Here is a 16,931-nt window from a genome sequence, read left to right on the forward strand (position 1 = left end):
TTTTTATCTACGTGCCGTTTCTTTGTCAAAATATGCCGAAGAACAAACCAGCCCACATTCAAACATTAGTAAGTCAGAGACTTGAATTTAAAAATAAAGCAGTACTTTTAAAATGGCTTGGCTGGTTACAAGCACGGTACATTTATAAGCAATGCACCTACTACAATTCTGTCCTTATAGACAGAGTTGCTCCAAAGTTTGTCTCAGTATCTTCGCATAACCATGGCTCTATGCTGTTGGTATCCGTCATGCGGAACTACAGTGGTGGCATACTCCCCCTCTGTATGCCATACAATTTTTTTTTACCTCAGCAGCACCTTCACCCCGGACGCCTGCTGCCTCCCTACCTTCACTTTTTTGTTTTCGCTTCTGTCACCGTCGCCGACTCGGACGCATATTCGAAAAAGCGCTTCTCTAAGTTGTGACGCGTATTGATGCTGGTGCGATGCTTGCGTTCACTACAAGCTTTCCCATACCAGCTTGCGCGCCGTCTCACTTCTTACGAACACTTTTGCAATACTGTCCGCCCTGTCTAGACACACGGACACCTTTGCCCGAAACTGTGTCGACCAAGGTCTGTAGGTCAGCACAGCAAACACTCGTACACAATGAACTGTGCGCCCTCTCCCTCCATAGAGAGAGAGAGAGAGAGAGAGAGAGAGAGAGAGAGAGAGAGAGAGAGAGAGAGAGAGAATACACTTTTGAAAGCACTGATTCAGGAAGCCAGCCGAAGCAGGAGAGCCCACGTAACTGCAGCCACAGAGGCGCCTCCCCAGTCCTGACGTGACGATTCGCACAAAAGAAAACCCATGTTCACTCTGTTCTAGGGAGCTCTGTTCTATGGCAAAAAAAAATTGCTTCCATAATGCAGTGCCACACTGGCTCCTGCACCCAGCGGCTCTCTCTCTCTCTCTCTCTCTCTCTCTCTCTCTCTCTCTCTCTCTCTCTCTCTCTCTCTCTCTCTCTCTCTCTCTCTCTCTCTCTCACACACACACACACACACACACACACACACACACACACACACACACACACACACACACACACACACACACACACACACACACACACACACACACCAAGTTTGCCAACATGACCCATTGGAAACAATTTTTTAAAATTACCCACGAAGAAAACAAACAAGCTGCAAGTTGCAAGCTTTGCTCCAAAACTATACATGCTGTAGGCGGAGTTTCATCTAATTTGATTCAGCACCTAAAAAGAAAGCACAAATGTGAGTACATGCAACATGAGAAAGGGCTGGCAAGCCAGCCGAAAATAATGTCAGCCTTCACCGCTGGGTGCAGCTCTGTGCCTGTTCATCGAAAGGCTGCTCTTGACGACACCATAATCAACATGATTTGCACCGACACGGAGCCCTTTCGTGTTGTCGAGAGGGAGGGTTTCAAACAATTCATAATGGTAAGTTTGACAATATTATAAGCTGCCTTTCATCAAAGTAACTGCTTTGTATTCTTTTCAAATTCAGGTCACTGTCCCAAGCTACAAGTTGCCATCGCGGGATAACCTAAGAGAGATGTTTCTGCCCAGGAAAGTATCAGCGCTGCAGACCAAAATCTCATTGTCTTTGATGGGAGCGGAGTACGTCTGTACAGCAATAGACATGTGGACGTCGCTGTCTACGGAGGGCTTCCTGGCTGTCAAAGCAACACTCGTGGACAGCGACTTCATGGCTCACACGTACCTCCTCAGTTTCACTCATCTGACGGGGAGCCACACAGCTGCTCGGATCCGCTCCGAGTATGACGCAGCATTGCTGCAGTGGAACATCGCTGACAAGGTGAAATATGTATTTTCGCACACTTTCAGCTCCGTTAACTGTTTTTATTACATTTTCCAGGTCTTTCGTGTGCTGACAGATAACACTTCATCAATGATAAAGGCATTTGCATTTACCAGGTGGGAGACTGAAGAGGACAGTGATAACGAGAATTTCGATGACTGCCCGGAATGCTTAATCAAGGAGCTTTTAAGCGAGTTCCGTTAGTTGGAGCAATTTCGATTTGGCTGCACTGCCCACAGCCTGCAGCTTGCCGTAAAAGATGCCATTCGGCAGGGATGAACTATTAAGTAACTTATTGGTTTCATCTTATGTGCATTGATACACTGTTCATTTATTACTATTTTCATGAACTGTTTGGGCCAAGCTTTGTTAAATAATTTCCTATGAATGCATGGACAAAAGAAAACACGAATATAATAATTGTACGAATATAAATGCAAAATACAAAAGAATGTACGAATATAATAATTGCAATTTGAAAAGTAAGGGCAGACAACTGTGCTTATTACAGTTTCAATGCTTTAAACCTTTATTATGCAACTACCCCCAGCTCATGTTTAGCCAAATTTTTGAGCGTGCTTTGCTTTTTCATCTTGGGGATTCGTGGTGCATTTGCTGCCATGGCCAAGGTCACGAACTCTGCTTCCCATCAAAAAGTGGTTGCGAATCATTTTTCTGCCACGGGCCAGGCACCAAGCTTATGCGACTTCACGGTCTCCTCCCACCACGTCAATCAACTGTTCTGAAATACCTCTAAAGAGAACCAAAAAGAAAACTGGCCCATCATGTAACGAATGCCCACAGTGTCCCGAAGTTACATTTTCGAAGATTTGGATTTTGTTGATTTCTTGTTCAAGCTGTTTTTGTCTTATTGCATTTTGTGTTCCTTGCTATTTTTTTGCTTTCGTGACTTCCCTCTCCTTTTTCTTGTATTACAACCCCTTTTCCCGCTCAGGAAAATGAAATGTTACGTACATCACTCCTAGTACAAATTGCTCTGCCCGTAAACGCAGTTGCCTGGCATATAAGACCAGTCAGCAAGGCGGCAGTCTGCTGCTAGTATGTTTATTTGAATTGCGAAGCCCTCTTCATTAAGATAATACCAGCTGCAGTGCCGTAGCCATGGCACTATGTGCGCAACATTTATTCCTAAGAACAGGAAGGCACAGCCTATGTTTGAAGTGCACTCAATTTATTGCAGGGCTGGAGAAAATGGCTGTGTCTGTCTCCACTTTATTTTGTCTAATGCAGTCTTGAAGAGTGTCAGTGTCTCGTCGAGTGCAATACCGTACCATTACATATGTCCTCATTCTCTTTCTGAAACTATTGCCTTGCATGTTTGCCATTTGCAATACCTGTACTTGCAGTGGCAATATTCACTAATTGTCATCCTCACTTTATTTTTGGACCCAAATGTCGAGGAAGTCGTACAAAAATGCAGCGCCATCGTTGCATCTATACACAAGTGCACCGCCAACATGGAAGAAGTGTTGAATATGGCCAGTCTGCATTTGGAATCTGACAATGTGAAGAGGTGGAACTCACAGCTGCGAATGATGAGAAAGCTTGTTACCCCTTTTTAGAGTCATCCAGGCCTGACAGAAACTCTGCACGTGTGCAAGAAGGATAAACTGTCTGAATATGAACTGAGGCTGGTGACCGACTTGATTGAGCTTGTCTCCCCTGTACAGGATGGCAGGGAGAGCTGCAGAAAAGGCACGAGACAGCAGGGCTTCTGCTTCCTGCATTGCGAAATATCGAAGTTTCTCTTGCAGAAATTTGAAGCAAAGGCACACATCTTTGCAAAGAGGTGGCTAAAGGCCTACAGCGAGCCTGGAGAAGCGGTTTGCAATCACGTGGACTGACTGTATTTTTGATGGGCACCCTCCTAGACCCACGGTTTAAGTCTTCTTGGTGTTTAGCTGCAACAGCCAAGCAGATGTGTTCTGCTGTGCTGGGGGAAGGGCCTCCTTTGTTAGGGCAGGACAGCTCCAGCACCGTCATGAATGCAGACTCTGAAGCAGGGCCAAGCAGATTGATGTTTACAAACATCAGGCAAAATGAAAATGCCTACCAAGACAACATGCCTGGATCCATTGCAAAGGAAACCTTACAGAGGGAACTAGCACAGACACGGTTAAGCCCCTGACCTATTGGAAAGGGAATGCTAGCTGCTTTCCCACCTCGCAAGGGCAGTTTTTACTGTGAACGCTACGTCAGCTGACGTGGAATGCGTGATTTCTACGGCACCCCTGATAATGACAGTGAAGCGAAATCGGCTGTCAAGCACCTCTTTCGAGCAGCTCATGTTTCTGAAGCGCAACACATAGTTGGGTAGAGGGAAATTGTTTTATCTCGCTTTTTGTTTTTGTTTTTAGAGCTAACTGTTGAAGCAGCCGTCTTTTACATTTCGGGTTTTCAAAACTAAACGGTGAAGTACCCATTTAGCTCATGCCCTTTTGCTGCAAAATTTAGATGAATAAAACAAAAATAAAGCTTCTTTTTGCGCCTTGCACTGCTTGCGACCTTTATTGCAGCGTTTAAAAATAACAAGGACACCTAAGCAAAAGTATGCTATGGCGTCATTTTAGCATTAACACATTTAAGCTTAAACAATATTAAAACATCACAAGCCATTAAAACATGCTGACCATGCAAATACTATAGGTAGCGGGAGAACTGCCCCTATGGGAATTAGGTGGTTGTACTGCCCGAGCCTGTCCGGAGCCAGGTATTCTTAGCACCCTCTGCAGCGTTACAGATCTGACCGCCGCCGTGGTCAGTTGCTTCGCGGCTGCTGGGGACTGAGGGCCGGGGTTTGATTGTTGTATTCATATAGGAGGTTGTGGCCAAGTACTGCACCAGGGTGGCCAATCCTGCTCTGGTGAGAGAGTGCGTTACCGGTTCTGGTCACCGGGATCAGGCCGCACTCCAGGCCTGTTTGTGCAATTTCTCAACACACGGTTTTTTTTTCTTTTTTTTTTTGTATTTCCCGGAGGAGAATTGCGCGGCACCGGGATTTGAATCACGGTCCTCTTGCACTGGAGACGGATACTCTACCGTCCCCGCAGGAGTTAAATTAAAAATTGAATTATGGTGTTTTGCGTGACAAAAACCACTTTCTGATTATGCACGCCGTAGTGGAGGACTCCGAAAATTTCGACCACCTGGGGTTCTTTAACGTGCACCTAATTCCAAGTACATGGGTGTTTTCGCATTTCGCCCCCATCGAAATGCGGCCGCCGTGGCCGGGGTCCGATCCCGCGACCTCGTGCTCAGCAGTCTAACACCATGACCACTGAGCAACCACGGCGGGTCCCGCAGGAGTTGTACGCCTCATTTAACCTACAGTGGCGCCCTATTTGATCAGTCAAGGTGGACCAATCTGAGCTCGGTTATACCGCATGGATGGCACTCGGCTAGAGAACCTGGTATTTATGACCTGCACATGTGTGGCCACACATAATTGAGGATATATAATTTTTTTTTAGGAGGGTTTCCGTACAGTGATAAAAGGAAGGAAAATACTTTAAAAAAAAAAAAAAGGAACATAACATGTGATTTGAACTCGTGATCCTTCAATGTTGCCCGGAAAGGTAGCTCAGTCGGTTGGTTCGTCAAGCCAGCGGTTACTTTCAAGCGCCATAGCTCCTGCTCCGAGCCTCATACTTATGTGGAAAGGGGCTGGTGTTGTCCGCGACAGTCGATTTTTGCTGATTCTGAGTGGTTGGAAGGCATAATTTCTTGGAAAAATGGCCGCCAGAGGAGCAGCGTGAACTCGAGCGGCTTTAGAGACTAGTAAAACTGCCTTAAAGTATTTAGAATTGAGGGGTAGTTTCATTAACAAACTATAACACGGCAATCAGCACTCAAATATAATTATAACCCTAATAATAATTGTAAATATTCATCTCATCTATAGTATCTAAAGCGCGCGCTGTTTCTTGCCTCTGCGTGTAGTAGTTAAGAGAGCCAGTTTAAGGGCGGAGAAGAGGGAAGGAAAAGAAAGCAAACTTGCAGCGCCGTGGTTTTAAGGCGCAACCGTGGTAGAGAAACGGAAAGGCGATATAAGCATGCGTGGCCATGATACGCACACGACAAACTGCCTTACAATATTTAGACTTGAGGGGAAGCTTCGTTAACAAACTATAACACGGCAATGAGCACTCGAATACGACGAGAGAAATAATTGAGACGTGGAAAATTCCCTTGAAATAAATCTGGTTTGCGAGACAAATGCTTGTATGTATTGAATCTCTTAAAAGATGAGGGGGGAAATATGCGCTCACCGAGAGGGCATCGTCCGCACGAGACCACCACCAGGCTCCTTACGGGGATGTGGAGAGCTTCGCGGCCGGAACGAAGCCCCCCCTCTCCGCCGGCCAGGCGTGGAAAACGCGCTTTCCGATCGCTCAAGGTTGCGTAGGAATAGTATAGTTCTAGCGTCTAGGAAAAGTTTTAACAGGTGCAAGGACGGCACGCATAGCGTGGGAAGCTAGCCGCCGGAATAGCTATCTTCGAGAGCTATTCTATATTATATTATATTATACTTCGAGAGCTATGACTGATGCTTTTCTATATATATGTATTCATCTCATCTATGCGATCGCATGCGCGTGCTGTTTCTTTGTCTCTGCGTGTAGTAGTTAAGAGAGTCAGTTTAAGGGCGGAGAAGAGGGAAGGAAAGGAAAGCAAACTTGCAGCGCCGTGGTTTTAAAGCGCAACCGTGGTAGAGAAACGGAAAGGCGATATAAGCATGCGTGGCCATGATACGCACACGACAAACTGCCTTACAATATTTAGAATTGAGGGGTAGTTTCGTTAACAAACTATAACACGGCAATCAGCACTCGAATATAATTATAACCCTAATAATAATTGTAAATATTCAGACAGGCCGCCATTGGAATCTGAACCTGGCAACGTTTAACGTTAGAACGCTATCTAGTAAGGCGAGTCTAGCAGTATTATTGGAGGAATTAGAGGGTAGTAAATGGGATATAATAGGGCTCAGTGAGGTTAGGAGGACAAAAGAAGCATATACAGTGCTAAAAAGCGGGCATGTACTGTGTTACCGGGGCTTAGCGGAGAGGCGAGAACTAGGAGTCGGATTCCTGATTAATAAGGAAATAGCTGGTAACATACAGGAATTCTATAGCATTAACGAGAGGGTGGCAGGTCTTGTTGTGAAACTTAATAAGAGGTACAAATTGAAGGTAGTACAAGTCTATGCCCCTACATGCAGTCATGATGACCAGGAAGTCGAAAGCTTTTATGAAGACGTGGAATCGGCGATGGGTAAAGTCAAAACAAAATACACTATACTGATGGGCGACTTCAATGCCAGGGTAGGCAAGAAGCAGGCTGGAGACAAGTCAGTGGGGGAATATGGCATAGGCTCTAGGAATAGCAGAGGAGAATTATTAGTAGAGTTTGCAGAACAGAATAATATGCGGATAATGAACACCTTTTTCCGCAAGCGGGTTAGTCGAAAGTGGACGTGGAGGAGCCCGAATGGTGAGACTAGAAATGAAATCGACTTCATACTCTGCGCGAACCCTGGCATCATACAAGATGTAGACGTACTCGGCAAGGTACGCTGCAGTGACCATAGGATGGTAAGAACTCGAATTAGCCTAGACTTGAGGAGGGAATGGAAGAAACTGGTACACAAGAAGCCAATCAATGAATTAGCGGTAAGAGGGAAACTAGAGGAATTCCGGATCAAGCTACAGAACAGGTATTCGGCTTTAACTCAGGAAGAGGACCTCAGTGTTGAAGCAATGAACGACTATCTCATGGGAACCATTAAGGAGTGCGCAATAGAAGTCGGTGGTAACTCCGTTAGACAGGAAACCAGTAAGCTATCGCAGGAGACGAAAGATCTGATCAAGAAACGCCAATGTATGAAAGCCTCTAACCCTACAGCTAGAATAGAACTGGCAGAACTTTCTAAGTTAATCAACAAACGTAAGACAGCGGACATCAGGAACTATAATATGGATAGAATTGAACAGGCTCTCAGGAACGGAGGAAGCCTAAAAACAGTGAAGAAGAAACTAGGAATAGGCAAGAATCAGATGTGTGCGTTAAGAGACAAAGCCGGCAATATCGTTACTAATATGGATGAGATAGTTCAAGTGGCTGAGGAGTTCTATAGAGATTTATACAGTACCAGTGGCACCCACGACGATAGTGGAAGAGATAATAGCCTAGAGGAATTCGAAATCCCACAGGTAACGCCAGAAGAAGTAAAGAAAGCCTTAGGAGCTATGCAAAGGGGGAAGGCAGCCGGGGAGGATCAGGTAACAGCAGATTTGTTGAAGGATGGTGGTCAGATTGTTCTAGAGAAACTGGCCACCCTGTATACGCAATGCCTCATAACCTCGAGCGTACCGGAATCTTGGAAGAACGCTAACATAATCCTAATCCATAAGAAAGGGGACGCCAAAGACTTGAAAAATTATAGACCGATCAGCTTACTGTCCGTTGCCTACAAAGTATTTACTAAGGTAATCGCAAATAGAATCAGGAACACCTTAGACTTCTGTCAACCAAAGGACCAGGCAGGATTCCGTAAAGGCTACTCAACAATAGACCATATTCACACTATCAATCAAGTGATAGAGAAATGTGCAGAATATAACCAACCGTTATATATAGCTTTCATTGATTACGAGAAAGCGTTTGATTCAGTCGAAACCTCAGCAGTCATGGAGGCATTATGGAATCAGGGTGTAGATGAGCCATATGTAAAGATACTGGAAGATATCTATAGCGGCTCCACAGCCACCGTAGTCCTCCACAAAGAAAGCAACAAAATCCCTATAAAGAAAGGCGTCAGACAGGGAGATACGATATCTCCAATGCTATTCACAGCATGTTTACAGGAGGTATTCAGAGGCCTGGAGTGGGAAGAATTGGGGATAAAAGTTGATGGAGAATACCTTAGCAACTTGCGATTCGCTGATGATATTGCCTTGCTTAGTAACTCAGGAGACCAATTGCAATGCATGCTCACTGACCTGGAGAGGCAAAGCAGAAGGGTGGGTCTGAAAATTAATCTGCAGAAAACTAAAGTAATGTTTAACAGGCTCGGAAGAGAACAGCAGTTTACGATAGGTAGCGAAGCACTGGAAGGGGTAAGGGACTACATCTACTTAGGGCAGGTAGTGACCACGGATCCGGATCATGAGACTGAAATAACCAGAAGAATAAGAATGGGCTGGGGTGCGTTTGGCAGGCATTCTCAAATCATGAACAGCAGGTTGCCACTATCCCTCAAAAGGAAAGTGTATAACAGCTGTGTGTTACCAGTACTCACATATGGGGCAGAAACCTGGAGACTTACGAAAAGGGTTCTGCTGAAATTGAGGACGACGCAACGAGCTATGGAAAGAAGAATGATGGGTGTGACGTTAAGGGATAAGAAAAGAGCAGATTGGGTGAGGCAACAAACGCGGGTAAACGACATCTTAGTTGAAATCAAGAAAAAGAAATGGGCATGGGCCGGACATGTAATGAGGAGGGAAGATAACCGATGGTCACTAAGGGTTACGGACTGGATTCCAAGGGAAGGGATGCGTAGCAGGGGGCGGCAGAAAGTTAGGTGGGCGGATGACATTAAGACGTTTGCAGGGACAACATGGCCACAATTAGTACATGACCGGGGTAGTTGGAGAAGTATGGGAGAGGCCTTTGCCCTGCAGTGGGCGTAACTAGGCTGAGGATGATGATGATGATGATGACTGCCCGAGATATGTCACAAAGCTATTATCCCTCGACCTTAGTAACATGTTTTGCTTATTTTTTGCAGTTCTTAATGCGTCTGGTGACATCAGCTTGATGGTACGTTCATCGGTAAGGCGATAAAACTGCTAAGATGTCTTTCCTATGTTGAGGAATTACAGGAACAGAATTGAACTGTCTGGCCATTCTTGGAGTGGGAACAGGCTGTTTTTTCATTCCGAGGAATTGAAAGGAATGGAATTGTAATGGAATGGGGGTGCCCATTCCATAACACTGGAGGGTATGCACTGACGTCATTGAGGCCACCATGTTATTGTACAGCTAGCGCAGTGAAAAGATACACATTATATCGATCTGCTTAGCTCCAGCAGCAGCTGCAATGAAGACAACGAAATGGCATCCGTGACGTCACTTAGTACACCACACGAGCTGATTGATAATGTACCTGCTTGGAGATTCCCTGTGTCAACAATCTGGTAACTGACAACAACACATATTTTTATTTCATGAGCAAGGGTATCTTTGTCCACGACTTGCTCAGTGCCATGAACATGGCAAAAAAAGAGACACTTAAACACTGAAGGATTATGAAGATTTTGTACAAACATACCGAGTCATTAGAGTAGGTCCTGATCATTAATTGATGCATCTAAATGCTCCGCGTAAAGCGTGTAATTTATTATAAGGTTTCAAAAATGCACATTGCTGCCGATTGCAGCACATCGCTCAGCTGAATTTTAAGCCATCCCTACCAATTTGACGTTATTTGCCCCAATGACGTTAGTAGGGTGAGCTATTCGATTGGCTACCCAGGGCACGTCATCAAGAATTTTTGCAACTTTATGGTGAACAAATGTTCTTTGTAGTAGTTGGAATGTTAATTTGTTTCTATAAGAGGAAAGTAACAGAAAGAAAATGCACAAGAACAATTCCTCATTACACTTAAGCACTTCCGGCACACAGCAAGCGTCGTCTGCTTGTGTTACAACGTGCTCCATTTTGACAAGAGCTCCATGGTCAGAGTCAGTCTCAGTCTTTTCGTGAGCACCATGATTTGACTTTGTTGCGTTGTGGGACGCAAAAGTAGTGACTGGCAATATGCCAAGCTGTGACATCGTGTCCCTCTGCAAGGCAGCAGACGAGCGGACTGGCTGCAGCGTATCGGACTGCCATTATCTGATCGGCGCCAGGATTTGCATGTTTGCGGCCGTCACTTTACACCGGAAGATTAACGCAATAGCATTTTGCGAGTCCAGTATTAGGGTAAAAGCAAGCGCAAGGAGACAGGGCCTGGCCATTTGACCGTGTCGTTTCACGGGATGAGCAGAAGCGCAAATGTGAATGGTCTACATGGTACAGCCACCTGGTGGCACGGAGCTCAACCACACACAGTAGCAGTAACGAAATGTATTCTTTGCTGCTGGTGTAAATTTTTCACAGGAGTCTAATCGTTAACATTGTTTTTGTAAATGTTTAAAATGTTTTACACTTCGTTAGAGCAATATTAGCGCTTTGTTTGGCTGGTTAAGCTCTGCGCCATGAGGTGGCTGGACCTTGCAGACCGATGAGCCCTCTCACGTGCGTCTATGCTAAAGTTCCTTCATCAGCTTGAGTTTATGCCTCCAGCCATCTGTCGAAACGCCCAGCTCGCCTGTGGTTACCAGAATACCAGACACGTTCGGCGCTGCGACAGAATGCTCATAATGCACACTGCTTCGATAGCTCTCGCTTTGCCAGTGAAGGCGGAGCTTAGCCCTGATCACTCAGTGAATGAGTTGAGGAGAAAATGCATGGCTATGGAGGAGGGTAACTTGTAATCATCCATAGCTCTCTTAATACGCGTCCCTTCACACAAATTGTGGTGCGAATGATTAACTTTAGCTGTGCCCTATGCGTCTACAAAATTTGTCTGAACCGTTTCAGGGGCCCTTTAATGGTCAACTATTACACTACCGTGGTATCGGATTTGATCATCTAGAATACTTTTTAAGCAGCATCGTGGATGACACATAGTTTTCAAAAAAAAAAAAAAAACATGCAGAAAGGGGTTCCCACAGAAAGCACGGTGTGAGAAAATGTGCCTGTGACAAGTTGACAAAAGCAGGTGCAATCAAACTCGCAAGCTTATGTTTCTTTTGCCCATGGAAAAGCGTATTAACTGCTCAAACTAATAAAAAATCACAAATAAAAGCAAATAACGAAGAAAGCCAAGTTATGCCGCACCAGTTTGGCTTCAACTGCTCTCTGCAAAGGCACATTGAAAACAAAACACATTACTGACAAAGTTTTTTTTCCCCTCAAAAATGCCAAAAGTTATTTGGGCCATATAGTCTGAATGCTGATTACCTACTGCATTATTCACTACCACACTAGGCTTCTCAAGCTAGCCTGGCAGCCCCTTCTACAGATCGGTGGCGGTGGTGTGGCCCAAGAACATCTTGGGAAGCTAATGAATCGGCAAGTTCAAATTCTCCTCCACTATGCATTTCCTTTTTCTAATCTCTTTCCCCGCTGTGCTAGAAGTTGCCTGATATCTGGAAACTTGCAGGCCTGTGCAAGAAATGCAATAAACTTCGTCCTACTGACACCATGAGTGACTGAACCCCTTGTGCATGACACACCAGCACGAAGAATGTATTTCTTTCTGTAAACAAAGCAAAATGTATGCACTGCGATAAAATGCATTACGTTTTCTCTTTTTCTGGCGATCAAATTCAGGAATGCATTACATTTGAGGATGCATTAGAATCAGGTAACTGTGGTGCCGTGCAATAAAAAAGAATAAGAAATTATGGGGTTTTATGTGCCAAAACCATGATCTGATTATGAGGCATGACGTAGTGGGGGACTCCGGAAATTTGGACCACTAAGAGTTCTTTAGTGTGCACCTAAATCTAAGTACACGGGTGTCTCACACATTTTGCCCCCATCGAAATGGGGCTGCTGTGGGCGGGATTCGATCCCGTGACCTCGTGCTTAGCAGCCCAACACCATAGCCACTAAGCAACCACAGCGGGTCAATCAAAAGAAGAAAAAAAATAACTGCCTACTTCTTAATGTAATGTGGTCCTTTTCATGTGGTGAAAAATTGCACAGCATCATGCAGATCCTGCAAAATCTATGACAGCACATGGGGTTGGTGCTGCAATTTCATCAACCTTGACATTTTGTGTCATTTCTGGCTTATCAAGCCTAGGCTCCCGATTATTACAGGAGTGTAATCTAGTAGTCCCCTCATGTTTAATAGTGTTTCTTTGGTGTCCCTTTAATATGGCTCAAAGGAATTGAACGACATCTAAGGGCGACTTACCTGGAAGACAAGGATGAAGAACAAGAAAAGCAACATGTAGGCGATGCGATAGAGTACCACGTCAGTGCCACCCAGTGAGATTACCATCAGCATGGTAGCCACCACCCAGATCCAATAGCGAGTGAGCCACTGCTGCACTAAGTGGCCCAAACGGCGCACATACAGCTGGGTGCCCACGCCAAGGCTGGATGTACCCATGCTCATCTGCCGCCGAAGCTCTGAAAGAGAAATCATGCTTTTGTGACTCTTGAATGTCGACTGCAACAAAATTTCACTTTTGATAAATTGGTTATAATTCAGAAATATGGTTTTGAAGCAATCTTGACAAAGCTGCAGGGCTGACAATTGTCTAGTATTTTCATTAACAGCTTTTAGGAAGTACCTTTTATATTATATATGTTTTGTAACAAAAAGAAAAGTTATAACTTGAATAAACTTGAACTTAAGCAGACAAAGTGGGCACTTGGCGGTTAGCAGATATGATGTACAGTACCCTCGCAAAAGTTCCCAAGCCACAGCATGAGTGAACACGTTAGCATCATGCCATGTAGTGGATCTTGTATTAAATTCAAAGAGCTTCAAGGTTCTCAAGAGGGAAAGGGACACTGTTTCTCATGATCTGAGCTTACAACTGTCAAAATTACTTCAGGGGCCCTGCCACCAGTCTGAAAGTCAATGCGTTCGTGCATGCCGCGACTTGAAAATTTTTGGCCGGGACTGTACATCGCGATACATGGCCTCAGAGATATTTAAGCCACCCAATCCTGGAGGTCATGCTGTTTTTCAATATTCTGGGTTCTGTCATTCCTGGCATGCGATAATGGTGTTTCAATTTTTTTAGGTATTAGAAACAATATTTTTTTAGCTTCTTGTAATGCATCCTCATATTTAAAACGTAAAATTTTGAAGAGAGGTTGCTCTGTATCAGTATCCAACTAGGCTGTGTTCAATGGCTGTTGCCATCGACTTTTATAAGTGTTCACAAAATGGTGATGCCTTTTTGGGCCATTCCATCTCTTGCATCAGCCAGATTGCATAAAAAGGCGCCTATCGTCAAAGTTATTGCTGAAGCATTAGCTTCTGTTTCACATCCCCTGAACACTGGAACTTTGCATTGTAGTGGCTGTGAGTGCCACTGCCCCATTAAGAGGTTCCTCACTAGGCCTCGTCGAAACTTTTGGTTATACACTAGAATAGAGGCTACGAGGAGGCAGCAGGGCAAGTATCCCCGCCGAAGCTAACTCTTTTACTCTTCTGGGGACGGGGGAGGGGGTGTCGCGGGTTTACGTAGGCAGCAGTGAGCTCCATTGGGCCTGACATCTTCAGCTCAACATCACTCACATTACCTTCCTGAACCATAAAGTGGAAAAAAATGTTGTTCTTTTGTATTGGATGTGGGATTGGATTGCTTAATGGAGTAGTCCGCTACGCCACACACAACATCATTGACAGACGTCATTAGGCTGCCATCAAATAACACTGAATTAACTCATCTGCACAAGGACAAGCCAATGGGTTATGTTCTGGCCTGTAGAGGGCTCTTTTGCATTCTTTTGTAAGCTCAGTGGTTTGCATCCCCAAACTTTGGTGCGCACAATCTATATTCCCTACTGCCATGTGTGGAGTGTCCCATTCTGGCTTCCCCACACATGAAATGGGTAACACATTTGGGGTCGTAGAAGACCTTATATTCTTTTTGTAATATACAATTATTTGTCTTCGAATGCATAGATTACTTTCTGTCAAAAAAAAAAAAAACATTCTTTGTCAAATGCTACTCTAGTATCGAGGTTCTAATCCACTCAGGGCCCTGTGAATTTTTTTCTTGTTTCTTTATGAGCCCGCAAAAGGCTTTTGGATTCCTGCAATGGACACTGGTGGATATCAAAATGATTGGGGGAGTGAGTGAAGAACAGCTAAGGGCTGTTCCGGGCTCACATGAACTAGTGTGCCTTGATATGAGTGCACAAGAATTGTGTAGAAACCACCGACAATGATTGTCAATGTAAGCAAACAGCCCAAATGAACAAATGCTTTTCTTGCCAAATCTGACCATAGACTACCGACCAAGCACGAAAGCAGATGAAAGAGCCAAGTATATAAGGCCATTCACTTAAAAAAAAAAACCAGGTGGCTAAATAAATCCAGTGTCTTCCACTACAGCGTGCCTCATAATCAGATCATGGGTTTGGCTTGTAAAACAACAAAAATAAATTTAATTATGACATCAGAATTATCAGCCTATTTTTCATGTCCTCCACAGTATGAAGACTGCTACCAGCAATCTCCAATTACCCCTGTCTTGCACTAGCTGATTCCAAGTTATGCATGCAAATTTTTTTAACTTCATCATGCTCCCTATTTTTTGGTCGTCCTTCACTGCGCTTCCGTTTCCTTGGCACCCATTCTGTAACTCTAAATGACCACTGGCTATCTGCCCTAAGCATGACATGGTGTGCACAGCTCCATTTTTCCCTCAAAATTTTAACAAAATCAGCTACCCTTGTTGAATCTCTGATACACGCACCCTTCTCCTCCTGTCTCTTAATGCTACGCGTAACATTTTTTTGTTCCAACGCTTGTTGCGCGGTCCTTAGCTTGTTCTAAGCTGCTTTGTTAACCTCTTAAGTTTCTGCCCCATATGTTGGTAGTAATTATAGTAAAAGCTCATTAATTCAAATTCTGCAGGGATGCTATGAAAATTAGAATTATATAAAGTTCGAACTAATGAAAATCAGAGAAAAAAATCACTCAGTTAAGGCGTGTACATAGTCAGACGTGGCGTAAGTACATGTGTACACAGCCTATGTCACATTGGCGTGAACAACAACATCTATACTTCAAAGCACTGGCGCAGCCAACGTAACAGGACGCGGCCAACGCGGTCCAACGTGCCCAAAGTCGAGATGGCTCTTGCTTCATCCGCACGTTCATCGCGCCGACTGGTGCAGAGAAAAAATAATGTCGCAGTTTTGCCCGAAAAGCAAAGCATCGATTACGATAGCAAATGAGTAAATACCTATATGAAGTAAGGATAATGCTTTTATGGGCCATATAAACTTGTGAACATTCGCTTACTTAGTAAATTAACAAGTATGGTGTCATGCACACACAGGTAAACGTGAACACATCTTGCTCACGGAAACTTGCTGAAAAACGCTGGAGTGAGGAATTGCGGCAGTAGCAGCGAGCGAATCGACCTTTGTACAGCTCTTGCTTCAACACAAATAAAACGTAGAAAGTACATCGCATATGAAGCTACCAACACTACGTGCACTCTGCAAACACCGCAGATCGCTTTGAAGATGAGACCCAAGCGGGCAGGCACTTTGGCCACGTTGAAGATTGCTTTCAAGATACGGCACCCACGTGGCCACGCTGCAAGCAGCTGCAGCTGCCGGAGAATGCCCCCCCACCCCCCCACCTCCCTTCTCTTCACTCCCGTGCCTTGATTGAGCTGTGTTTGCCGGCTCACCCTTGCACACTTTCGCTCGCGCATGCAGCATACGACACACGGTGACAATTTTATAGCCCTTGAGCTTTATACAGAACCTCATGGGAGAGAAGCGACCTGCAATAGAGGCATTTGGCCATGCCTGGCCAGGCACAAACGCCTATCTCTCCAGTCAGGCCTAAACAAAGGGCTGCAGATAAAGCTGCGTGGTGTGCATGGCGACGCCAGCTTCGCCAACGTGCTCCTGAGCACTAGCACTCTCCCCATCCATGATGGTGCGGAGTTCGAATTATCGGTGGCAGTGCGGATTTCAGTGTGAATTAGCGGGATGTGTTACATTTTGCTTTCAATGCATTGCAGGACGGACCGCAGCGGCTACTTCGAATTATCCAAAATTTTGAATTAACGAGTTGCAAATCAACAAGCTTTTATTGTATAATTATAATAGTAATTGTAGCAGCCATCGTCATCTTCTTCGGCTGCCTTTTATATATGGTGTGCTCTGGTGCATGTGTCTTCTGTCTTGTGCAGCGAGCTACGAGGTTAGAAAAATGGGAAGACAAATAAAAAAGAAATAACTTCTGCTCCTGCCATAAGTCTAAACAGTTCTCAGG

The 16,931-nt window shown here is 44.7% G+C and overlaps 1 protein-coding gene and 1 long non-coding RNA gene across 5 annotated transcripts in view; one reads left to right on the forward strand and one right to left on the reverse strand.

Moving 5' to 3' along the window:
- Nucleotides 1-16,931, reverse strand: part of Piezo (piezo type mechanosensitive ion channel component) — a 242,465-nt gene that overhangs the window by 139,899 nt on the left and 85,635 nt on the right. For all 4 annotated transcript variants that reach the window (XM_075698593.1, XM_075698600.1, XM_075698578.1 and 1 more), the window contains one exon: nucleotides 12,864-13,081. In XM_075698593.1, the coding sequence (XP_075554708.1) occupies nucleotides 12,864-13,081 (218 nt within the window). The remainder of the gene's footprint in view (nucleotides 1-12,863; nucleotides 13,082-16,931) is intronic.
- Nucleotides 1,709-12,226, forward strand: LOC142587576 (uncharacterized). The gene is made up of 4 exons (XR_012829577.1): nucleotides 1,709-1,801; nucleotides 9,621-9,664; nucleotides 11,927-12,010; nucleotides 12,102-12,226. It is a non-coding gene; the product is annotated as an uncharacterized LOC142587576 (long non-coding RNA).

Source organism: Dermacentor variabilis, chromosome 1, assembly GCF_050947875.1.
Source record: "Dermacentor variabilis isolate Ectoservices chromosome 1, ASM5094787v1, whole genome shotgun sequence".
Lineage (NCBI taxonomy): Eukaryota > Metazoa > Arthropoda > Arachnida > Ixodida > Ixodidae > Dermacentor > Dermacentor variabilis.